This window comes from Trichosurus vulpecula, chromosome 6 (genome assembly GCF_011100635.1).
Source record: "Trichosurus vulpecula isolate mTriVul1 chromosome 6, mTriVul1.pri, whole genome shotgun sequence".
Classification (NCBI taxonomy): Eukaryota; Metazoa; Chordata; class Mammalia; order Diprotodontia; family Phalangeridae; genus Trichosurus; species Trichosurus vulpecula.
Window position 1 is genome coordinate 276,376,048 of NC_050578.1, and position 25,946 is coordinate 276,401,993.

General features: G+C 51.4%; 1 protein-coding gene across 2 annotated transcripts; it reads left to right on the forward strand.

Moving 5' to 3' along the window:
• Positions 1 to 1,625: 1,625 nt before the first annotated feature.
• Positions 1,626 to 25,680, forward strand: ACTN3 (actinin alpha 3). 2 transcript variants are annotated; one of them, XM_036763244.1, is made up of 21 exons: positions 1,626 to 1,760; positions 5,935 to 6,049; positions 10,379 to 10,498; positions 10,592 to 10,678; positions 10,776 to 10,863; positions 11,338 to 11,416; positions 11,557 to 11,638; positions 13,738 to 13,823; positions 15,219 to 15,311; positions 16,340 to 16,570; positions 16,665 to 16,812; positions 17,932 to 18,082; positions 19,580 to 19,688; positions 19,786 to 19,926; positions 20,665 to 20,847; positions 21,712 to 21,846; positions 22,800 to 22,979; positions 24,355 to 24,501; positions 24,634 to 24,699; positions 25,238 to 25,396; positions 25,522 to 25,680. In XM_036763244.1, the coding sequence occupies exons 1-21, from the start codon at positions 1,626 to 1,628 to the stop codon at positions 25,678 to 25,680; spliced, it is 2,694 nt and encodes an 897-aa protein (XP_036619139.1). The 2 variants fall into 2 exon arrangements, with proteins under 2 accessions (XP_036619139.1, XP_036619140.1); XM_036763245.1 differs by having other exon boundaries at positions 1,683 to 1,760; positions 24,634 to 24,714.
• Positions 25,681 to 25,946: the final 266 nt, after the last annotated feature.

Genomic DNA, 25,946 nt, shown 5'->3' on the forward strand with positions numbered 1-25,946 from the left:
GGTGCCTAGCACAGGATAGGCATCTGGAAAAGACCTGAGAGGCTACCAAGTCCAGCCCTTTCACTTTATAGATGAGCAAACAGGTTAAGTGACTCACCTAGGGTCACACAGCTAACACTTAACCAAGGGAGGAGATGGCATCAGGTCTTCCTCTCTAGGCACTGCGGCCCCTGACTGATGCCTCACTTAATGCAGACTACGTACCTCTTTTGGCTACGCCGTCCTGTTGTTGACTTGATTCCAGTTCTCAGCTCACTAAAACACCCAGACTTTCCTCAGGTGAATTACTTCCTGCCACCTGCCCCCATCTTGCACTTGTTTGACACCAATTCTAAGACTTTATATTTTCCCCTATTACAGTTCATCTTAGTCAATTCAGTCCATCATCCAAGCCTGTGTCAAGATCCTGGGTATCCCCCTTCTTAGCCACCCTTCCTGTGACCCGGGTCACTGATTTTTTAAAGTTCACAGATCCCTGTGGCACTCCACTGGAGACCTTCCAAGCTGACACTGGACTGATAGCACATGGCGTAACTGATGACTCTTTATCTCTCTTGTCCACAAACGTTATGGAATGTTTTGCTAAAATCCAGATAACCCAAGCAAATTCTTCCCCTGATCTGTCGGATTGGTGATCCCATCTGGCCCTCCCGGAGCATGCCTTGTAATCACTGCTTCCTTTTCTAGACTTCACCAGTCACCTTTCTGATGATTTTGTCAGGAATGGGTGCTGTGCTCAGTCTCCAGTTTGGAGGCGACTTCTATGAAAATGTGGGTGCCATTTGTCCATTTCCAGTCCTGCCTGACCTCTGCCTTCTGAACAGCCTGTCAAAGGTCGCTGAGCAGTCTCATGGCCAAATACGTCAGTCCTCTGGGCTGAGATGGAGGTGTATTGAGGGCAGCTGTATGCTTCCACTAAGGTCCTTTATCTGAGAGCTTAGCCCACCCCTCATTCCCCTCGGAGGCGGAGAGGATGGAATTGCAACCGAGTTCGGGCCTTCCCTGCCTCAGCACATTCCCTGGGTCTCAAGCCCCAGGCCAGAGTAATATTAATAGCCCCGACTACATCCAGCTGGTTCTTCAGTCATCCCCAGGATTAGCGCCCAGGCTCTGGCTTTCCACACCTTCCCAGACATTCGGTCCCATCCTGCTCCAGCAAAAAAGCAAAACTCACCCCAAGCATTTCCGTATGCCTCGATTTCTCTGTCCAGGAAATGGGTTGATGGGTCTTTTTCCCCCACACACCCCACCAGATGTGTAAAGGAAAGGGGATTAAGCAAAGTCTAGCCAAGCCGAAAGAGCCCCAACCGGGGGACTTCGTTGGACCAATGATCTCTAAACACTTTCTAGGCGCCTGGATCCCCAAACATTTTCGGAGTTTTTCTGGGTTTGGGAAGGGGGCTGTCAGAGGATTATCTGCCTCCCAGTTTTGCCCTTTCCCCTCCTCCCCTAGCCTTCCTGGGACCCAGACATACTCGCTCCCTCCCTTCCCCTCTTTCTGTTGGCCCCTCCCTCATTTCCAAATTTAGCGGGAACCCGATCCGAGCCCGGGGAGGTATTTATGGGAGCTGCCGTCGAGGGCCCGGGGGCCGGGCCGAGCCAGGGCAGAACCACAGGACGTGGGCATGATGATGGTGCTGCAGCCCGAGGGCCTGGGCGAGGGCCAGGGTCCCTATGGGGGCGGGGAGTACATGGAACAGGAGGAGGACTGGGACCGAGACCTGCTCTTGGACCCCGCCTGGGAGAAGCAACAGCGGAAGGTGAGGGGCACCGGCGCAGGGGCTGGATTCTAGCGAGAGACAATGGGGGGCTCGGGAACAGGGCCAGGACAACGTTCAGGTAACGGGAACCATCCCTCCCTTCCGAAGGCTATTCACAAGCCTGCCACGACGCCCTTTACTGCACAATGGAACGGGACTGCCTGCTTTCCCTTCTTACGGGCAGGCGCCAGACTTTATTCTTCCAAGAGGAGCCTAATTTGGGGGTCTGAGGAGGGGAAAAACTAGAGCAATTGGAGAATCCCCCCTCCCTCCCTCCCTCCAAGAAGTTAAATCTATCCCTCTGCCCCACCCTTGAAGGTCTCTGATTCTCAAATCATGCCCCACCCCCAGCCTGGAATGGAGGGGGGGATGCCATGGGAAAGGAAAGAGCTCAGAGCTCAGCTCAAGAACCACTCCCCACCCCCTGGTGGCCCGCCAGACCTTCTCCCAGTCCCACCCAGAGTCGCCACTGCTATTTCGCCAGAACCACTCCCCACCCCCTGGTGGCCCGCCAGACCTTCTCCTAGTCCCACCCAGAGCCCCTACAGCTATTTCACTGGAGCACCTTTCTGCTGATCTGGCCAGAGTCCAGGGTGGCCCAAAGAGTAGAGGAAGAGGAAATGGGCAGCACCTTAGAACACTGGATGTGGAATGGCAGAGCAGGGAGGGGCTTAGGGACAGACCATTTAGTCCAAACCCCTCATTCTACAGATGGGGAAACTGAGGTTCAGGGAGAAGTGCTCAAGGTCTTATGTCTAGTCAGTGGCAGAGCCAGGACTAACCCCAGATCTCCTGACTCAGGATGCATATCCTCTTTCTAGAACTTGCCTTGCCCCGATCCAGGGACCCCGGCTTTCAGCATTCAGTGCTCCCTATCCAGGGCTGTGGAGGGGGGGGGGGGCATCGGGTCTCCTAGAGGTAGAGGATGAGGGGGAGGAGATGGCCGGGTCTCCTTACGCAGTAACCTGACCCCCTGGCCAGATGGCCACTTTCTGCTGAGGCAGCGACTTGGGGGAGCCTAAAGAAGGGGTGTAGCCATCACGGCTGAATCCTGACCTTTTAGGGTAGGTAGGAGGATGGCCCCCACCCTACCCTGAGGCCAAACCTGTTTCCAAAACAGCCTGAAGTTTGGCGATGGGGATTCCCCTGCTCCATGTTTTCCCTCAAGGAGCTTCCCAGGAAGTGACCTGGCTAGGGCTTTCACTCCTAAAGAAGCTCCAGGTGATTCTGGGGGTGGGCCAAAGCTGGGTGGGGGATGAAGCGGGTCACATTGAGCCCATTGCTCTGCACAGAGCACGGGGTTAGCCCCCAATAAATGCTTGTCCATTGGCCTTTCTCCCTTATTCATCTCTGTCTTTGGGGGCTCCCCCTCAGAGGCCAGACCTGCCTAGGCTGCTGGACATCATCCCACTTATACCCCGAACCAGTTTAGCTTCTCCCTATTTGATCCTCCCCAAGTTCTAAGGCCAGCAGATTCCTCCCTGGCTCCTCTAATCCCTATAAATCAGGATGGGAAAACCCTCCCCCAATCCAGCTTAGTTCTAATCTTCTGCCCTCCCTGGCTAATGAGTCCTGATGAACAAATGCCCCTCCATCCCATCTCTTCATCAAATGCTTTGTGCCTCCTAGGGCCCCATGCCCCCGGCCCCCTCTTCCCAAGGCCGGCTATGCCTTCTCTCACACCCCTGACACACAAGTCCAGGTGTCAGGGTAAATGTCAGGGGCCACCTCCCCACCATCACTTTTACACCCATGTTCTTCCTGATCTCCCCAATACGTTCACTGTCTAGCCCAGTCTTCTCTACCCCAAACCCAGCCCCCCTAGAAAACCCTGCCTCCCAGTTCCTTGGCCCTTTCCACTCCCATGACCTCTGCCTTCAGAGACACTACCCCTAGCTCCATGAGCCTACTTGCCTGAATGTGCCCTAGGTACTGAGACTCCTTGTTTTGACTCTGGGGTCCAGATGCAAATGGACCATTTGCCAATAAGAAATGTGGCTCTGGGCCAGTAGGAGGGGCCCACCCTTGCCAATCATACAACCCTTGGGGTCTTCAGGGCAGCTCTTAGCACTGCTTCTCACACCAAGCAGGTGATGCTTGATCGATGAATTGATTTGCTGTGTTCTACTCTCCAGTCTCTGACCCCCTTGTCCTACCCACTAATCAAGCTTTGTCCGTCCCCAGCCCTGGACTGCCGCCTCCTCCGCTCTTATTCACAGGCAATGAACCAGAGAAGGATCCGTGTTCTCCAATCTCACATGGACCCTCACTGCAGCAAGGCAATCCTTGGATCGCCCCTAAGTGATTCTGTCTCCTCCTCCCCACTGCATTGAAGCAAAGCCTTCTTTATTCAAGCCTCCTACACCTCCCCTTCAGCTGAGGGTCTGGCTGGCACTTTACTGAAAAAAGAGGATTGTTTTTTTACCACAAACTCTCTCCTTTCCCCTTCTCTACACCCTTGATACTACCCCATTCTCCCCTGCTTTACAGCAGCCTCTGACAGTGAGGTAGCTCTTCTCCTACCATGGCCAGCTCCTTCACATGTGCCTTAGATCCATGCCCTTCCATCTTCTCTGGCAGATTGTCTCCTCAATCGTCCTCCCTGTAATCTTCAGTCTCTTCTTCCCGACTGTATGCAAACATGCCCAAATCCCCCTCATCCTTAAAGAACCTTCACAAGACTCTACTCTCTCCTCCCTTTCTCAGCCAGACTCCTTGAAAAAAAATCATCCCCCATTCACTACTTCCACTTCCTTTCTCCTCACTCCTCAACCCTTTACAATGGGGCTTCTGACGTCATCACCCAATGACTGCACTCTCCAAAGTTGCCACTGATCTTTTAATTACCTCATCAACTCCTAAAGGCTTAATTATCGTCTCCCCGAAGAAGACTCAATGGCTGTGTTGAGTAGAGGCTAGGGTACTGGGCTAAGATCTGGGTTCAGATCCTACCTCACAAGCTTACTAGCTGCGTGATCCCCAGATAAGCCCTTAATCTCTCTGCGCCTTCCTCATTTCACCTGTAAATTGAGAGTGTTGGACTCAGTGGCTTATAAGGGTCATTCTAGCTCTGGGGGCAGCTAGGTGGCACCATAGTGCACAGAGTGCTCGGCCTGGTGTCCAGAAGACTCTTCTTCCTCGGTTCAAATCTGGCCCCAGCTATTTAGTAATTGTATGACCCTGGACTAGTCACTCAACCCTCTTTGCTTCCGTTTCTTCATCTGTAAAATGGGCTAGAGAAAGAAATGGCAAACCACTCTGCCAAGAAAACCCCAGATGGGGTCACGAAGTCAGACACGACTGAAAAATGACTGAACAACAAGAAAAGCTCCCTATCTGGGATCCTATAACTCTCAGATTCCTAGCTCCAGCCCTAGTCTCTGTCTGGTGTCACCCACTGCCTCCTGGATGTTTCTGACTGGTTGTCCCATAGTTTTCTCAAACTCAGCATTTTAAAACTGGGTCTCACCATCTTGATGCCCAAACCCTCCCCTCTTCTGATTCCCTGGCCCACAGCTGGGTAGCCATCCTCAGTTGGCCAGTATGCTTACCATGGCCTCAGTGGAACCCCACCTTCAACTTGGGCCCACCTGCTGCCGGTGCCTCGTCCTCCCCAAGCCTCTTTATAGCATAGTATGTGTGTGTGTATATGCATGTATATGTATGTGTATGTATATATGTGCATGTATGTATGCATTATGTGTGTATATATGTGGCTTCATTTCTTCCCTTTTCTTCCTATTTCTTCTCCTTAAGGCCAGGGAGTGATTCTGTCTTTTTGGAGGCCCCAGAAGCCAGCAAAGTGCTGGTGCATACATAGTGAGGGTTTTATACATGCTGCCTGATTGACTGGCTTAGAGTCCCAGGTTGGTCACGCCTGAGATCAGGGATGTCAAACTCGAAGGGACCTTTGAGGACAAATGGGGAAACCAAGTGCCAGATGGGCCCACTGGCTTGCCGCAGGTCACCCAGGTGCTAAGTGGGAGAAACCTGGGTCCTTGGCTGATGTGGCAGTCGGGGCAATGCTTTTCTGAGCCTCAGTTTCCCCATCTGTCCAATGGGTGCCAGCACTCACACTAACTGCTTCTGAGAGCTGTTGTAAGGCAAGGGAGCCTCGTGCACTGCACTGCCTGCCAGTAAAAGGGTCCAAGTGCTCTCTTCCCTCTATTCCCAGACCTTCACAGCCTGGTGTAACTCTCACCTGCGCAAAGCCGGGACCCAGATTGAGAACATCGAAGAGGATTTCCGCAATGGCCTTAAGCTCATGCTGCTTCTGGAGGTCATATCCGGTGAGGGGGGAGCCAGGGCCTGATGCTCTCAGAGGCTCAGAGATCCTCGGCAGAGGGGCTGAGGCTGGGCTCAGGGGATGGCAGGGCTGGGGTGGGGGGGAGGATGGGGTGTGGAGATGTGAGGCCAAGGCTGTTCTGCTCCTTGGGGGCTAAAGAGCCAGGGATCCATTGGAGGGGCAGGGGATGGGTGGATATAAAGCCTGGATGTCAGCTCTACCACGAAGATTCCTCCCATCCCCACCCCCACCCCCAGCCAGAAGGGAAGCCAGTCCTAACTCCGTGGTTTTAGTAGGCTGCCCTGGCTGACCTCCTCTATCCATGTAGTGGAGGTGGCTGACCTTGGGGTCAGGAAGACCTGTCTCTGACGCATACTGGTAGGGTGACCCTGAACAAATCCCAGGATTCTCCCAGTGCCCCCAAGCAACCCCTAAGACTCTCAGTTACAGAAGAGTCACTAATCTGCATGTGTGGAGGAAATTTCCCCACTGGGAGCTCCCCACACTGAGCAACAAATCCTAGCTCTGTGATTTCTGAATTCCCACCCAAAAATACAAAAGAAAAGAGTGATTTTCTTTTTTTCCCCCTCCACTTGGTCATTTTCACACCTGTCTCACATTTACTTATGTAATATCTAATTTAAAAGTTTATTTTATTTCATTCAATTAACAAATATCCACCTTCTCTCTCTCCTACCTCTCCCCACCCTCCATTTAAAAAGAAAGAAAAACACAACCCTTGTGACAAACATACGGATCAAACGGAAGGATTTGTTGCATTTGTTGTTCTGTCGTGTCTGACTCTTCATGACCCCATTTGGGATTTCCTTGGCAAAGATACTGGCGTGCTTTGCCATTTCCTTCTCCAGCTCATTTGACAGATGAAGAAAGTGAGGCAAATGGGGTTAAGTTACTTACCCAGGGTCACACAGCTAGGAAGCGTCTGGGACCAAATCTGAACTCAGGTCTTCCTGACTCCAGGCCTGGAGCTCTGTCCACTGCCTCACCAAAAAAATATAAAAAGCCTTAGCTTTGTGCATTGTCCATGTCCAAAAAATATATGCCTCCACCTGCACTTTGAGTCCAAGTGCTCTCTCTCCAAAGGCAGGTAGCGTGTTATGTCGTGAGTCCTCTAGAATTGTGGTGAGTTGTGTTATCAGAGTGCTTGAGTCTTTAAAAACCGATTATCCTTATAATATTGTTACTGCCTAGTTATTCTCATCATTCTGCTCGCTCTCCTCTGCATCAGTTCACACAAGTCTTCCCAGGTTTCTCTGAGACTATCCCCTTCGTGTCTTAAAGCACAGAAGTGTCCATCACCTTCACATACCACAACTTGTTTAGCCATTCCCCAGCTGATGGGCATCCCCTCAGTTTCCAATCCTTTCCCACCACAAAAAGTTGCTATAAATACTTTTCTTCTTTCTTTGATCTTTTTGGACTATTGACTTATACTCCCTTAAACTCCCAAGGGTGCAATGCACAGTTGAAGAGCTTTTGGGCCATAGTTCCAAATTGCTTTCCAGAGTGGCTGGACTGGCTCACATCTCCACTAGTGGGGAGTTCAAGTACCTGTTTTCCCATAGTTCCCTCAGCATTTATTTTCCCTTTTTGGTCAGCTTTGACAATTTGAGGAATGTGGAGTGCTATGTCAGAGTTGCTTTAATTTGTATTTCTTTAATTATTAGTAATTTGGAGCATTTTTTTCATATGGCTATTGATAGCTTGGATTTCTCCTCTGAAAATTGCTTGCTCATATCCTTTGATCAGTTATCAATGGGGGAATGGCTTTTTTCTTATACATTTGAATCAGCTCCCTTAGAAATGGGGCATTTACCAGAGAAACTTGATGCAAAGAATTTTCCCCAGTTACCTGCTTCTCTTCTGATTTCAGACGAATTGGCTTTGTTTGTGCAAAAACATTTAAATTTTATGTCATCAAAATTATTTTAATCTCCTTTGATTCTCTCTATCCTTCTGGTCATGAATGCTTCCCCTATCCATACATTTGAAACATAATTTTTTCCTTGCTTTTCTAATTTGTTTATAATGTCACATTTTATATATCTAAGTCACATTCATTTACAACTTATCTTGGAACATTGTGTGAGATGTTAGTCTATCATAGGTTCCCAAAGTGGGCGATACTGCCCCCCTGGAGAGCATCGAAACAATCCAGGGGGGTGATAGTAGCCTGGCTGCAATTGGGGGGCGTTGAATAAAAACAAAGGTTAACCTAACCTAACCTCAGGCAGGCATTGAGTAATTTTTTTTAAGTGGACAGTAGTAGGCCAAATAAGTTTGGGAAGCTTTGGATTTAGTTTCTGCCAGATCACATTCCAGTTTTCCTAAAAATTTTTGTCTAATAGTAAATTTTTGGCCCACTAGCTGGTACCACTACTTGAAATAATAAACAGCTTTAGCTAAGTTGCAGGATATAAAATAATCCACATAAATCCTCAGCATTCCTATACATTACTAACAAAGCCCAACAGAAAGATATAGAAAGAGAAATGCCATTTAAAGTTACTGTAGACACTATAAAATATTTGGGAGTCTATTTGCCAAGACAAACCCAGGGCCTATAGGAACACAATTACAAAACACTTTTCACACAAATAAAGTCAGATCTAAATAAGTGGAAAAACATCAGTTGCTCATGGTTAGGCAGAGCTAACATAATAAAAATGACAATTTTGCCTAAATTAATTTATTTATTCAGTGCCATACCAATCAAACTACCAAAAATTATTTTACAGAGCTGGATAGGATAATAACAAAATTCATCTGGAAGAACAAAAGGCCCAGAATATCAAGGGGATTAATGAAAAGAAATGCTAGGGAAGGGAACCTAGCCATACCAGATATTAAACTGTACTATAAAGCAACAGTCATCAAAACTACCTGGTGCTGGCTAAGAAACAGAGTTGTTGATCAGTGGAATAGGATAGGAATACAAGATAGAGAAGTCAACAACTATAGCAATCTCCTCTTCGATAAACCCAAAGAGGCCAGCTTCTGGGCTAAGCATTCACTCTTTCACAAAAACTGCTGGGAAAATTGGAAAATGGTAGGGCAGAAACTGGGCATAGACCAATATCTTACACCATATACCAAAATAAAGTCAAAATGGGTTTATGATTTAGGAATAAAGGCTGATACTATAAGCAATTTGGGAGAGCAAGGAATAGTTTACCTGTCAGATTTATGGGAAAGGGAAGAATTCATGACCCAACAAGAGATAGAGAGCATTACAAAATGCAAAATGGATAATCCTGACTATGTTAAATTGAAAAGTTTTTGTATAAACCAATAGCTGGTACCTCAAACACTTGGTTGCTGTGCTCATTCATGTCCGTACTTTGTGTACCTAATTGGTTCCATTGACCAACCTTATTACTTATCGGGCACTGAATTGTTTTGATAATCATGGTTTTATAGTATAGTTTGGGATTTGATACTGCTAAGCTTCCTCCCTTCCCATTTATTCCTCATTATTTCTCTCAAAATTCTTTACTTTCTGTCCCTCTAGATGGATTTGCTCTATAAAGGAATTCTTTAGTAGTTCAATTGGCATGGAACCAAATAAGTAAATTAATTTTGTAATATTTTTACCATATTGGCTCAGACTATCCATGAGCAATTAAGATTTCTCCAGTTATCTAGATCCATATTTATAGATACGGTGCTTTGTGATTGTGTCCATATAGTTCCTATGTGTGTCTTGGCAAGTAGAGTTCCGTGTATTTTATATATTATCTAATTATTTATGTCATTTCTTCCCCCCCCCCCTTTGAAAAAGCACTATGGTGTGATAGAGTCCTATCTTTGCCACATCCTGACTGTATGACCCTGGGCAAGTCTCTTAACCTTCAGGGGTCTAGATCAGAGTATCAAACTCAGACAGAAATGGGGGCCAGTTAATACATACAAACATCATCTTTATTTTATTGTGTTTTTATTTTGTTCAATATTTCCCAGTTAGATTTTTTGGTGCCAGCAGCACTCAGAAGTGTTGTGGGCCACATGTTTGACCCCTCTGCCCTAGACAGCTCTCCAAGGCCTAAGTTACAGAGAAGATGCCGACCTGAATTGCCTGAATTGGTCAGAGCTATTTCCTTCTCTGGGGAATTCCTGACACTGGTGAAATAACAGATAACAGGCCCAATCTCCATCTCCTCCATTAGAGTGTAAACTTCCTGGGGGCAGGGACTGTCATTTTTTTTCATCCTTCTAGACACAGTAGGTGTTAGTAATAATAGTTCTGAATTGAGCTGAAAAGGCTGTGGCCCTTGGTGGCCTGTTGTGAGCTTGGCTCTCTCCCACATGCCAGGGGAAAGGCTGCCCAGGCCAGATAAAGGCAAGATGCGCTTCCACAAGATCGCCAACGTCAACAAGGCCCTGGACTTCATCGCCAGCAAAGGGGTGAAGCTTGTGTCCATTGGGGCTGAAGGTGAGGTGCCTGGACTAACGGGGGGTAGGGGAAGGCAGGGAGGGAAAGCTCTGGTTAAATCTCCTCTCTCCCTGGTCTGACTCTTCCCCCCAGAGATCGTGGATGGGAACCTGAAGATGACCTTGGGAATGATCTGGACCATCATTCTTCGCTTTGCCATCCAGGACATCTCTGTGGAAGGTGAGGCCCATGCTGAGTGGGTGGGGCTGACTGGGCTGACCCCCACTGACCCATCTGCCCTCCTCCTCTGACTCCCTTTTTCTCTGCCTTTTCCCAGAGACCTCGGCCAAAGAAGGTTTGCTCTTGTGGTGTCAACGGAAGACAGCGCCCTATCGGAACGTGAACGTGCAAAACTTCCATACCAGGTCACTGCTGGGGAGTGACTGGCACTCAAACACTGCCCTGCCTGGGCCACTGCCCCTGGAGTGCCCCTGTGAGGGAGCTGGCTAGAGCCATGGAAAGTCAGATCTGGGAATGTCTTAGAACCTGGAACATCAGAGTTGGGAGGGCCCTTAGAACCCAGAATGTCAGAGCTGGGAGGGCCTTTAGAACCTGGAACATCAGATCTGGAGGGCCCTTAGAACCCAGAATATCAGAGGTCGGGGGGAGTTTAGAGGTTATTTAGTTCAGCCTTGTCATTTCACAGATGAGAGACTTTCCCAAACCCATGCAGTGAATCCTAAGTGGAGGCAGGACCTGAACCCAGGTCTCCTGCCCTGGGCAGCATGATGCACTGGATTGACCCAGCTCAGAGGTCAATGGCCCCTCTGCTCAGTGGGAATCATGGGCCGTGGCTTTAATGTGGGGGAGGGCTCCAACCTCACTTCTCTGTCCCCCAGCTGGAAGGATGGCCTGGCCCTCTGTGCTCTCATCCACCGGCACCGCCCTGACCTCATTGACTATGCCAAACTGCGCAAGGTGAGGCCCTGATCCGACCAGTGTCTGGCTGGACCCACCGGCTACACACCTGCTTCCCATCGCCCCCCCCGACTGCATTTCACTGACCCCCTCCCTTGAGCCTGACCTCCAACCTGGCTCTGACAATTGCTGTCCCCCAGGATGACCCCATTGGCAACCTGAACACGGCCTTCGAGGTAGCGGAGAAGTATCTGGACATCCCCAAAATGTTGGATGCGGAAGGTGAGAGGGATTCCAGGGCCAGGAATCAATCAGCCAGTCAACAAACTTGGAGGGCTCGCCCTTCCTTTACTGGGTGGGCGGCAGGTGAAGAAGGTGAAGAAGGCCACCTCAGCCTCCCCAGAGCATCCCGACACAACAGCCAATGCAGTAGAAGGAGCCTGAGGGTCTGGGTTCGAAACTCTCTCTCCAGCCACCAGTATGACCAGGGCAAGCTACTTCGGCTTCATGGGCCTCAGTTCCCTCTTCTGTCAAATGAAGGGGGTTTGGACAAGATGGCCCTCGAGGTCCCTCCCAGGACCCCAGGCAGGGCACCCCCCACACACTGCTCAGGGCCTTCTGGGGACTTTTCTTTCTTTTATTTTATTAGCTTGTATTTTATGAAGATAAAACTAAAAGGGTATGAGGATTTTTAGAACAACACAGAAATCTTAAATATAAAAGGAAAACACCTAAAATAATACCATTAATCATGTCTTCATTGTCACAGGGTTGGACAGTCAGAGACAGGAAGGGATGGTGAGGATGATTGGTCCAACCTCCTTGTTTTACAGTTAAGGAAACTGAGGCCAAGAAAATATAAGTGACTTGCCCAAGGTCACACATTTAGTAAAGGCTAGAGGCAAGATTTGAACACAGGGCCTCTGACTCCAAATTCAACCCTTCCTCTACATGATGGAGGTGGCTTGTTCTGGCCTTTTCTAGCCTGCTATACTTGTCTGCTGAGTCATCAGGCCACAGTTTCATTTTCTGTAAAGAGAGGAGGTGAGCTCCACAAGATTCTCCACCTCCAAATTCAATGCATTGGAAATCTCGTGATAAAGGAGAAGCCACCTCTAGGCAGGGCCAGGCACACGCTATAGACAACATATGTGTGTGTTGTCCTCACGGTTAGCGGGTCAACACAGTCCATAGAAGACACGCTAGGGCCAAGGCCGGAGGTGACACTGTTGACACTGTGGGGGGACTGGGACAGGAAAGGCTGCCAGGAGGAAGTAAGAGCCTGTCTTCTGGGTGTGGAGAAAGCAAATGTCAGGTAGCCCGATGCCAGGTGGCACTGGTCATCCCTGAGATGCCAGAGAGGCCATTGCTCCAGAGCCAGGAGGCACCTCACAGCCCATCTGGCCTCACCCTCTCATTTTAACAGATAGGGAAACTGAGGCCTGGGGCTGCTATTTACCAAGGGTCACACAGGGGTCATTATCAGAGGCAAAGTTGGAACCCAGGTCCCTTGACTCCAGACCTAAAGGTCTTTGCACAATGCTTGGATGATTCGCTAGGTGGGGAAGGATGGTGTTGGGTAAGAAAGGGAGGGAGAAAGAGAGAAACAAAGAGAGGAAGAGAGATTAAGAGACAGAGACAGAGGGAGGAAGGGAGGGAGGGAGGGGAGAGAGAAAGAGAGAAAGGGAGAGAGGGAGGGAGGGAAAGAGAGAGAGAGAGAGAGAGAGAGAGAGAGAGAGAGAGAGAGAGAGATGAGGGAGAGACAGGGGAGAGATATTGAAAGAGAATGAGGGAAAGAGAAAGAGAGAAACAGAGAGAGAAAGCCAACGAGGGTGAGACAGAAAAAGATTGAAAGAGAAAGATTGGGAGAGGGAGACAGAAACAAAGATTCAGAGAGAGAGACAGAGGGAAGAGAGATTAAGAGACAGACAGAGACAGAGACAGACACAGAGGGGAGAGAGATTCAGAGACAGAGACAGAGAGAGAAAGGGAGGGAGAAAGAGGGAGGGAGAGAGACAGACAGACAGACAGACAGACAGGAGAGAGAGACTGAAAAACAGAAAATGAGGGAAAGAGAAAGAGAGAAACGGAGAGAAAAGGAGGGTGAGACAGAAAAAGAGATTGAAAGAGATTGGGAGAGGGAGACAGAGATAAAGATAGAGAGAGAGACAGAGGGGAGAGAGATTAAGAGACAGGGAGAGAAAGAGACAGAGACAGAGGGGAGAGAGATTAAGAGACAGAGAGACAGAGACAGAGGGAAGAGAGATTAAGAGACAGAGAAAGAGAGAGGAGAGAGATTGAGAGACAGAGAGAAACAGAGGGAGGGGGGAGGAGAGGAAGACAGCATTTTTGAGTGCCCCCCTTTCCTGCCCCCTCCCCAGATATTGTGAACACCCCCAAGCCGGATGAGAAGGCCGTCATGACATACGTATCCTGCTTCTATCATGCCTTTGCCGGAGCTGAGCAGGTGAAGACTCCAGGGGCTGAGGTGGGGGAGGGAGGAGACCGGATCTCAGAGGTGAGGCAGGGGGACAAGGGCAGGTCAGCAGCAGTGGGCACAGAACAGGTGTGATTCCCAAGGTCTTGGGTTCAAATCCTGGGACACTGGGAAAGCCACTAGTTTATCATTCTGGGCCTTAGTTTCCTGATCTGTCAAATGGGGAGAACAAACTTTGAGTAGCTGTAAGAGTTCTGAAGGCCGAAGAGCATGACTAAAGGTGAATATTCATGCTAATCACTCATTCATTAAACTCTGGAATTGATGCCTGCTGGATCTATAGGGTCCCCTCGGAATCTGAAGCAGGGCAGGCTAGCATCGCTTCACACAGTGCAGGAGAAACACCTGGGACCAGTTTCTGTGAAAGATGAGCAGGCTGGAAGCAGTCATGACCCCGTGCTGGACGCTGACGATACAAAGACATCTCTAGCCTGGTGGGACTGTGCAATGAAAAGAACCCTGAATTTCCAGTCTGGAGACCCAGATTCAAATCTTAGGTCTAACTCACTGAGGGACTGGTCAAGTCACTTCCTCTCTGTCGGCCTCCACTTGCCCGTGTGAAGTGAGGGAGCTGGATAAAGTGGGGTCTGAAGTCCCTTCCAGCTCTAGAATTCTGTAAATTCTATAAAAGGGGATGAGGGGAGGCTACTCTGGCCCCCAAACCCTCCCCACTCCCAGCTCCTAACAGTTACCGGCCATGCTCAGCCACAGGCTCTGGAACTGGGGAGGATCAGCATGGAAACCACAGCAGTCCCCAGCACATCTCCAAATTAGGGATGGAGCCTGCATTCTCCTCCATCCTGACTGCTCCCAGCCTGGTCCCCTCTCAAGGACACTGGTCCCCTGAATTTCTCCTGCACTATGTGAAGTGTTGCTAACATGCCCTGCTTCAGATTCCAAGGGGACCTACAGTGCCAGGACTCAGGCTCTGGGGAAGGAGCCCCCATCCCTCCTCTATTCCTTCACTCCGTCATTCAACAAACCTTTATTAAGTGCCTGCTGTATGCAGAGCACTATGCCTTTGAGAAATTTGTGGCCTGGTAGAGAGTTAAGATAAAAGGACAATTAGAAGACACAACATTAAACAATATTTTACCGACCTTGGTTAAAGGGACTTGGCTGAGTATTTCATAGAAGTCCATTGATCAAGTCCCTTCCCCTCTCTGCGATCTTCTATGGCCTGGCCTTGATTGATGGTCCTGGAGGTCCCTTCCTTGGGGAGATCCAGGATCTTATGACCTTCTGGGGGGAAACCCAGGCCAGCTCCACATAGGGGAGTAGAGTTGGCCCTGTGAAAGGGAAGAGAAAGACATCCATCCACGAAGCGGGCTTAGGGAATCTTGACCCCTGACCCTCTCACTATAGGCTGAGACAGCTGCCAATAGGATCTGTAAGGTGCTGGCAGTGAACCAGGAGAATGAAAAATTGATGGAAGAATATGAGAAGCTGGCCAGTGAGGTGGGTGTGTGATTGCGGGGTTCCAACAGCTTCCCTGCCTTTTGGGGTCTGTAGCTTCTGGAAAGCTTAGAATCCTGCTTCCCTCTTCTAGACATCTCATTCCTTCTTGGCCGAGCCACTGGCTGGTTCAGCCATCTTCCTGACCCCTATATGATACGTAAAATACAATATAATATAACATTAAATTATAATTTATATTACATTATATTACATTACATTACGTTAGGTTAGGTTATATTGTGTTAGGTTACATTACGTTACATTGTATCATATTATATACGTTAACCTGCCATCCACCTCTCACCCTGGGGTCTCCCACCCCTCCCCCCAGCCCCCAGCCCTGTAGAGACCCAAAAGGTAGATGAAATAAGACAACAGTCTTACCCTCAAGAGGCTTTCAGTCTAATGGGAAAGGAATGGGACCCAATTAGTTGATATGAACCAGAATGTGTTGAATATACAAGAGAAATGAGAAGCTAATGGAGGGAGAGATTGTTTCTGGTCAGGAGAACTCAGGAAGGCTTCCTGGAAGGCACGGCACCTGGGTTGGGCCATGAAGGAAGAGCAAGATGTCACGGGGTGGGTGGAAGCCCATTCTAGGCTTGGGGTATGGTGAGTTTAAACACATCTGGGGAGGGGATGGCCTCATAGACATGCCTAAGGAATGGGGAAAGGACCAGTTTGGCCAGAGTAGAGAGAACATGATGGACAGGAGGGTAAAGTCTGGAAAGCCAAGTTGGAGCCGATTGTGGGGGACTGTGCATTTCATCCCTCAAGTAAAGGGAGCCTCCGAGGGTTCTGAGCAGGGGCTGATGTGGCCCGACCTGTGAAGTAAGAAGGTTCTGGAATGGGGGGACCGGCAGGGCTCCATGTCTAATTATCCAGTGTACGTTCTGCATTGAGGCATAAAAACAAAAGCCAAGTAGTCAGTGCTTCCCAGAAGCTTCTTGTGTGCTGGGGAAGGAGCCCAGGCTGGTGAAGCCTGGGGGTAAGCCAGGCACCTTCCTCGCCTCACCGTCCTTCCCCAGCTGCTGGAATGGATCCGCCGCACAGTGCCCTGGCTGGAGAACCGGACCAGCGAGCCCAGCATGAGTGCCATGCAGCGGAAGCTGGAGGACTTCCGTGAGTACCGGCGTCTACACAAGCCACCTCGCGTGCAGGAGAAGTGTCAGCTGGAGATTAACTTTAACACGCTGCAAACCAAGCTTCGGCTCAGCCACCGACCTGCCTTCATGCCCTCGGAGGGCAAGCTGGTCTCGGTGAGCTCCAAGGTCCAGGGCCTGCTGGGGTAGGGGGCACCCAGAAGGGCCAGGGCCGGCCAAGGTGCAGGAGAGCCCCTCTCTTCCTCCTCAGGACATCGCCAATGCCTGGCGGGGCCTGGAACAGGCCGAGAAGGGCTATGAGGACTGGCTGCTGGCAGAGATCCGGAGGCTCCAGCGCCTTACCCATCTGGCGGAAAAGTTCCGACAGAAAGCTTCCCTGCATGAGACCTGGACCCGAGGTAAAGGCCCAGATGGGACGGGCGCAGGGCACCTGATCCATCCCCTCCACATGGCCCTAGTTGTGCTCCCTGGGGCAGGGGCCATGCCCAAGGCGAGGCGGGGCTGCACCTTCTCTGTGTTTAGTCGCCCAGAGCCATGAGTCTTTTTTTTTTAATGTTTTAAGGTTTGCCAGGACTTTTACATAGGTAACAGCCCTGCGAGGCAGAGACTACAGGGATTATCGCACCCGTTTAGAAATAAGGAAACTGAGGCTCAGAGACTTTCCAACAGCCACAGTATCAGAGGTGGGGAGGATTCGAACCCAGGTCTCCTCACTCCTTTTGGTGGCCCATAGCCCTGCCCATCTATGACTTTGTCTAAGTCATTAATAAAGACCGGGACTCTGGCACATCTCTGACTACAGTCCAGCACCAGGATTCCTCAGGAACTGGGGATCAGCGGGCAATCTAAGGAGGGCATAGGCCTGGGCACTACAGTTCAGGAAGGACATGAACGCACTGGATGGCGTCCAGAGCAGGACAAGCAGGACAGGGGAGGGCCTGGAGTCCCATGGCACAAGACTCATCTGGAGGAGCTCAGAGAAGACTCTGGGGTGGTGAGGGGTGGACATGATGGCCACCTTCAAGCATCTGAAGCACTTGCATGTAGAAGAGGGCTTAGGCACCTTCCCTCGGGCCCCCAGGGCAGAGCCAGGAGCTGGGGAAAACTGCAGAGAGATGACTTAGCAGGAAAAAACCTCCAAACAATTAGAGCCATTCCAAAGTGGAAGGTGTGAGCTCTCCATCACTGGAAGTATTCCAGCAGAGGTGGCATGGTCTCTCATTGGGGATAGTATTGTGGGTATTTCTTTCTGGCTGTGTTTGCATATCAGCTGGTGCTTCTGATAAAAATAACTAGTAAAATGAATGACTGTTGTCCAGATTGCACAGGGAGGCCCCAGGCATTGGGAGGCCTGGGTCGGGGTCCTACCACATGGCCTTGGGTGAAGGGTCCCTTCCCCATGCTGAGTCAGAGTTTGTCCTGCTGTAGAGTGGCAGGATCAGACTGTGGGGTTTGAAGTCCCCTCTGGCCCCATGCCCTCTGACTCTTCTGACTTGGGTGGCTTCTTCCTTCCCCAGGAAAGGAAGATATGCTGAGCCAGCGGGATTATGAGTCAGCCTCCCTGCAGGAGGTGCGGGCCCTGCTGAGGCGGCATGAGGCCTTTGAGAGCGACCTGGCTGCCCACCAAGACCGGGTGGAGCAGATTGCAGCCATCGCCCAGGAGCTCAAGTACGGGATGCTCCGTCTTCTCCCTCTCTACTCTTTGTCGGGCTGGGCATCACCTCCCCCTGCCGGGACTACCAGGATTCTGGTTTCCATCTCATTCTCCCATGATTCCTGCCTCCAGCCAAAGCTGGCACCCCCTCCCCACCTTCCGTTGCCGCATTAGTAACCCATAGACTTTGGGCTGGTTTCTCTGTCCTTTGGGGGATATTTTTTGGGAAGGGTTACGGTAATCCGTCTATGCTTGCTGGGCCCTCTCAGGCCCTCCCAATCCAGGAAGGTAGTGAAAATGCTTTGGACACAGAACTCGAACTGAGATCCTGCTCTGCCAGCTGTAGCCTTCCAGGAGAATGGAATCTCCCCAAGGGCAGGGCCCTGTTCAGTTTTGATCCTCAAAGCCTGTCACAGTATCTTATGCCTAACAAAGTCAAATTGAAGTAGTTGAAGGCAGGGTTTCCAGCCCCAGCTCTGCCTTGGCTGCCAGGGGCCCAGCCCTGGGATTTCATGGGTGTCAAGAACTCCCACTGAGGAAATTCCCTCCACCAGTGCAGATTGCTACCTGCTCAGCAAGACCAAGTTATGGTCACTCCCTATGGGGAGTGATCTGGGGCACTGAGCAGTGAGAGACTTGCCCAGTGTCACCCATTAGGTTATGGCAGAGACTGGCCTTGAACCCTTCCTGACTCTGAGGCTGGCTCACTGCCCACAATGCCTCTTTGCCCCCACTACCTAAGTATTAGCTATTTTTATCGTCATCACCTGCATTTTACAAATGAGTAAACCAAGGGCCTTAGAGGTAAACTGACCAAGGCAACAAACATTTTTAAAGTGACTACTATGCGCTAGCCACTGTTCTTGTCCATGAGTATAGAAGTCAAGTAGCACTTAAGCACCTACTGTGTGCCAGGCACGCTCTTGTCCATGGATATAAGTCAAGTAGAACTGAAGCACCTACTATGTGCCAGGAATGGTGTTAAGCACTGGGGATACAAAGAAAGACCAAAACAAAAACAGCTCCTGCCCTCGGGGAGCTCACAGCTCAGTAAAGGAGACAACACGCAAACAAGTACAGACAAACCAGCTGCAATAGACAGGATACATTGGAGTTAAGCAGCAGCAGAAGGAAGGCACAAAGATGTCGGAGGTCTGGGACCTCTAGCAGAAGGTTAACCTGGACCCTGGGACCCTGAGCTGGAAGGTACTGCGGGGCCTCCTAGTCTAAATTGCTGATTGTACATAGGAAGGTAAGGGTTAGTGAGCGGCAGAGGCAGGATTCGAAGCCAGGTCTCTGTGTCCCACAGGAAGCCCTGTGCCAGTGCTGATGGGGAATGGGTTGCTATAACCATGCCCAGGGTAAGACAAAGTAAGCCTGGGTGTCCCTGCTCCAAGGCCATCGCTTCTCCATCAGCATAGAAGTCCTTGAGGGAGGTGGGGAGGGGGCTCAGGGCCAGAGCCGGGACCACCCTGGCCCTGCACAGTCAGCCGATGCCTTGCCCCTTTCAGTGAACTGGACTACCATGATGCAGCCTCAGTGAACAGCCGCTGCCAGGCCATCTGTGACCAGTGGGACTCGCTGGGGACTCTGACTCAGAAAAGGAGGGATGCTTTGGAGGTGACGGAGGGCCTGGGGATGGGCGGCAGAGGCGGGGAGAGCAGGGCACAGCAGACCTTGTGGTCAACCTCTGCCCCTTCTCCACCCTCATCCGCAGAGGATGGAGAAGCTCCTGGAAACCATAGACCAGCTGCAGTTGGAATTTGCCCGACGGGCGGCCCCTTTCAACAACTGGCTGGATGGGGCAGTGGAGGACCTGCAGGATGTGTGGCTGGTGCATTCAGCGGAGGAGACCCAGGTGGGTCACTCAGAGACAGCAGCTCTGTGTCAGTAATGGGGTCCCAGAAAGAGTTATAATATGTTGAGGGAGAATACCCTGCCCTCTTCCTCTTTCCGCCAACGTCATTGGCTGACTGAACTTCCAGTCAGTGTCTTTACGTGGTTGTTCTCCAATCATTGGCTGTGCTGAGACTGATTGACAGATCAGACAGCCTATGGTGAGGGTGCTTGGCTTCCTCCTTCCCCTCCCCTCAGCTAATTCAATACCGTCTAAGAAACTGGCCCCTGGCAGCTGCCTGCGGTGACACCTTGTGTCTGTTGGAGTTCCGATGGCCCCGCCGGTCCTCAGCCTGTTAGGAAGCATCTCTCTCCACATCTCTTATGTTGAGGGGCGGGGGTGGGGTGGGGCTGTGCAGACTTCCCCTTGGGGCATGGGCTTCCCCAGGTCTGAGTGCCCTGGCACTGAATGGGCTTAAGACCAAAGAAGTAGAGAGATGGAGAGGTTGTTCATGGCCAGGAAGGAGGTGCTCCAGAAACCCCTGCACGCCAACCTGCCACCCCTCCTGGCCAGCCCAGACTTCTCACCCTCAGGATTCCTCCTGTTGTCCCCTGAAGGATCGAGCCTGGGGCCTCAGAGGGCATCTAGTCCCCCCCCCCATTAGGTGACCCACCTCCCCCTTTGGACTCCTGGGTGTCAAGAAAGGCTGGGGGCAGAGAGGTTGGCTTCTAAGATTCTGCCCTTTCTGACCTTCCTCAGAGCCTTATCACAGCTCATGACCAGTTCAAGGCGACTCTGCCTGAGGCTGACCGGGAGCGGGGCGCCATCCTGGGCATCCAGGGAGAGATTCAGAAGATCTGTCAGACCTACGGGCTGCGCCTGACTGTCACCAACCCCTATATAAGCCTCACACCCCAGGACATCACTAGCAAGTGGGAGATGGTAAGACCTTGGTCACTGCTGGGTGCATCCTGAGCTTGAATAGCCATCCTGTTCTGGCCCCCACTGGCCTGCCTTCCGGCTTTGGGTTCGCTCTGCTCCTGCCCTTCTCCCCAAATCCTGCCGGTCACCTGTCTCCGTCGCTCTTTTTAAAAGATAGTTTAATTGGGGCCTTTTAGCTTTTTATGCTACACTTAACAAAAGTCTGAGGTAGGGCTTGCAAGTCTTCCTCTCATTTAACAGACGGGCACACTGAGGCTTGGAAGGTCTGTGGCTCACCCAGCTAGTGGTACAGGATGTCTGTACCCATCTCACTTAACCCCTTGCTGCTCTAGTCCACCAGCAATGCCCTTGAGGGCAGGGACTGTTTGGATACCTCACCCCGGGTGATTAATAAGTGTTTGTGGGTTGGCTGGTTGATTGATAGGGAGTGATGGCAGCCCGGAGGTTTTTGGCCTGCTGAAGGGGAGCAGAGCCATCAGGCTGGGTTCCAGTCCTTGAAGGCCAGAGAATGTGCTCCCTCTACCCCTAAGGCTTCTGCCATCAGTCCACAAGCATTAATAAAGTGCTTATTACATTCCAGGCATGCTACTAAATGCACAAAGGCAAATACGAGAAAGCCCCAAACCCACAGTCCTGCCCACAGAGAACCTACATTCTAATGGTACACATGTAGACGTGTCCAAGCTCCAGGCAGAGTATATGAAGGGAGCCGGACAAGGGGGAGGCATTAGCGGCTGGGGGGCCTGGGAGAGGCATCCCCTTCCTCACATCCCCGCATCCCCACATGGCCTGCCCACACACAGTGTGACCAGCCCACCCTCCTGTCCTCCCAACCCACCTGATCCCAGCCTCCTGATTGCACAGGTGCGGAAGCTGGTGCCTAGCCGTGACCAGACCCTGCAGGAGGAGCTGGCCCGCCAGCAGGCAAACGAGCGGCTCCGAAGACAGTTTGCAGCTCAGGCCAATGCCATCGGCCCTTGGATTCAGGGAAAAGTAGAGGTGAGGAGAACTGGCGTCAATGGGTGTGTGGGGATGAGGGCAGGGTCCACCCTAGCCCTTCTTTGGAGGGAATGTCCCTCGATGTCTTGTGCCACACGAAGGTGGGCTTCCTCCCCTGTGGGGAGGGACCTGGATCTGGGGATGCAGCAGGAATGTAAGGGAGAATTTTGGTGACTGGGGAAAATTCAATTGGAGGAGAAGACTTGAGGAGAATCCTCAGACCTCAGGACCCAAAGTCCTATGCGGGGAAAGACTTCAGGTGGTAGAAAACAGAGACCTCAGAACCTGGAAAGAAGCAGGGGCAGGCTGGTCTTGGGAAAGCTCTCCTGGGATGGGGGAAAGACTCATGATCCCTCCCAGACAAGCAAGCCCCTCCTCCCCGATTCCTGGCACTCCACAAAAGGTTTGGTGTAAGGATCCAGGCCTGGAGCTGTGACATGGGGTATAAAGACCCAGTCAGTGGAAACCACCCAGAGAGCTCAATCTGCGATCCAATGACATTGACTATCCCATGGGAGCAGGTGAAAGCAGGGAAAGGGCAACAGGTGGGGAGCATGCACTAGCGTGCCTCTACTAAGAGGCATTTGCATGGGAAGAAGTGCCCCCCCAAAGTTGGCGCCTGAGGGCAAAGCTCTAGTTGCCCCAACCAGGGCAGCTAGGTGGCACAGTTGATAGAGTGCCTGCCTGGAGTAGGAAAGACTCATCTTCCTGAGTTCCAATCTGGCCTCAGACACTTACTAGCTGTGTGACCCTGGGCAGGTCACTTAACCCTTTTTGCCTCAGTTTCCTTGTGTATAAAATGTGCTGGAGAAGGAAATGGTAAACCACTCCAGTATCTTTGATAAAAAGATAAACAAACAACCCCAAATGGGGTCATAAAAAGTTGGACACGACTCAGTTGCCCCAATCTAGGTACAGCTCTGACCAGGGTGAACCTGTCTTTGCCCCTGCAGGAAGTTGGACGGCTGGCAGTGGGGCTGGCTGGCTCCCTAGAGGAACAGATGGCAGGGCTGAGACAGCAAGAACAAAATATTATCAACTATAAAAGCAATGTGGACCGGCTTGAGGGTGACCACCAGCTGCTACAGGAGAGCTTGGTGTTTGACAACAAACACACTGTCTACAGCATGGAGGTTGGTGTGGGAGCAGAGGAGCCTGCAGAGCCAGGGAAAGGTGTTGGGGGAGGAGGGAGAAGGGAGGAGGAAGGAGGGCAGAAGGAGGGGGAGGAGGAGGGGGAGGAGCAGGAAGAGGGAGGAGGAGGGGAAGGAGGAGGGGAGAGGAAGGAGGAGGGGAGAGGGAGGAGGAGGGGGAGGAGGGAGGAAGAGACAAGAGACAGGGAGGAGGAGGAAGAATAGGAGGATGAGAACTAGTGGGGAGGGGACTAAAATAGACAGGTCTGGGTGGGTACCAGGGATAACATCATCGTTTTTATCAAGGTAAATGCTATAGTTAAACATGAAGCTTTAAGGAAAACTTTCTTTTAAAAAGTGTTAACCTCTTTTTTGTGCCACAGTAATTTCCTAGTGATGCATTTCCCCCCATAGAACTTACCCTTGAAACAAAAACAGCTAAGCCAAACCGATCACTGAAATGAGCATGTCTGACAGCATATATAGCATTCAGCACCCGTAGCCCCCCGCCTCTCCAGGAAGGAGGGGCACAGCGGTCACCACCTGCCTCTGGGACTAAGATTGGGCCTGACATTTAGGCAGTCTCAGTGCTCTTCTTTATGTTCCTGCATTCACAATATCCTCCCGGTTTGCTTCCTTGGCTGAGTCAATCTTCCCAGGATTCCCTCAGTTCCTCGTTTTCGCACTTCTGATGGTGCAGTCCCATTCTGTTACCTCTTGCCCCGCTATCCCCATCCAATCCACAGGCACCCGCTTGACTCTGGCTCTTGGAGCCTAACAGGTACTTGATAAGGGTTGGCTGATCGAAGGATGGTTTGCTCCCCCAAGCATGTAGCACCGTGGGGACCCTTCCCTTGCTCCCTTTGAGCTCCTTAGAGCACAAACCCAGATCTCAGAGGCAAAGGCAGTGAACGGTTTGGTGACTTGGTCAGGACTGCCAGAGCTGGGGGAGGGGTCTTGGAACAGGGAACATCAGAACTGGGAGGGCCTTTAGGACAGAGAACGGCAGAATTGGAAGAGGCCTCAGAACCTGGAACATCAGAGCTGAGAGGGTCCCTGGAACTGGAAATGGCGGAACTGGGAGGGTCCTTGGAGAACAGGGAATGTCAGCTGGCCCCAAAGCCAGGAGCAGATAGGTTCTATCCACTTTGTCTCCTTGTTATCCACTTAGAATAGGGAATGTCAGGACTGGGAGGGGCCTTAGAGAGTTGAGGCCCAAAAAGAGAAATTGACTGCTCCAAGAGGGTCAGAACTTGAATCCAGATCCTTGCCTCCAGGGATTTTAGAGCTGGGGAGGACCTGGGACATCTGCCCTTCCCATTCTGCCTTGGCTGCTGAGGACCAGTATCTTGCTCTCTCCCTCCTCCCCTCCCTCTAGCATATCCGCGTGGGCTGGGAACAGCTGCTCACCTCCATCGCCCGGACCATCAATGAGGTGGAGAACCAAGTGCTGACTCGGGATGCCAAGGGCCTGAGCCAAGAACAACTGAACGAGTTCCGGGCCTCCTTCAACCACTTTGACAGGGTCAGCCCAGGGTCCCGGCAGGCACAGAGGGCAGGGCGGGCAGGGCAGGAGAGCCAGTTATGGTTCTTCATGTGGTGGGGGGCAGCAGAGGCCCCGAGGCTCAAGGCCTGGCATTCTCTTTGCTGATCACAGAAACGCAATGGGATGATGGAACCAGATGATTTCCGAGCCTGTCTCATCTCCATGGGCTATGACTTGGTGGGTGTTCCTCCAGTGCACGCAGCACCCTCCAGGCCCTCTGGAGCAGGACAGGAAGGCAGCTCTGACCACGCCCCTCCCTTGCACAAAGAGCCCCCGTGGCTCCCTCCTTCTCACTTCTAGAACAAAACAAACCTGTGCTAAGCTAACCTTTAATTCTTCACAATCTGACTTTCCTGCTTTATATCACCATTCCTTTACTCTACACATTCTCCCCACACACAAGTCTATCTCCCATCTCCAAGCTTTTGCAAAGGCTGTGCCCCATGCCTAGAATAGTGCATGAATTCCTTCACAGTTTAGCCAATAGGCCACTCCCACAGGAGGCCTTTCCTGATCCCACCCCTGGCTTCTAATGCTTCTTCCCTCTTTGTCCATGGTGTTCCTACCCAGTAGAGTATAAGCTTCTTGAGGACAAGGACTGTTTCATCTCTGAGTCCCCATTGCCCAGCACAATGCTTGGCACATAGGAGGTCCTTAATAAGTGCTTTTTCAAAGGAAGGAACGAATGATGACGACTGGGGGCTTGCCTCTGCAGGGGGAAGCTGAGTTTGCTCGCATCATGACCATGGTGGACCCCAACGCAGCTGGGGTCGTCACCTTCCAGGCCTTCATTGACTTTATGACCCGGGAGACAGCCGAGACAGACACAGCAGAGCAGGTGGTGGCCTCCTTCAAGATCTTGGCAGGAGACAAAGTATGTGTCAGGGGCTGGAGGCTGGGGCACCTTGACCTTGGTCCAAGAAGCCCTCTCCTCCCGGGATCAGGGGCTGGTCTCTGAGCAGGTAGCAGGGCTGTGAGCAGCCTCCTTCTCTCCCACAGAATTACATCACTGGGGAGGAGCTGCGGCGGGAGCTGCCACCAGAGCAGGCTGAGTACTGCATCCGCCGCATGGTCGCCTACACTGGGCCTGGGGCTCCCTCGGGGGCTCTGGACTACGTAGCCTTCTCGAATGCCCTCTATGGGGAGAGTGACCTCTGACCCCCAACCCTTCCCTCACATCCCCCAAGAGTGCTCATTTCAACATCTGACCCTCTCCTTTCTCGGGCAGCACCTAAGCTGACTCCTGGATCCCCTCCCCCAATTCTCCCAATAATGTTCTTTGACCGTCTCCTCTTCCCAAGGCAAGGGACCTGGGAGCTCAGAGACACCCGCCCCCTTAGACACCTCCCCACTGTCTGTGCTCGATAAAGCTCCCTCTTTCCTGGCTGGGACACTCTCTATTCTGTTCTGGGGACAGGGAGAAG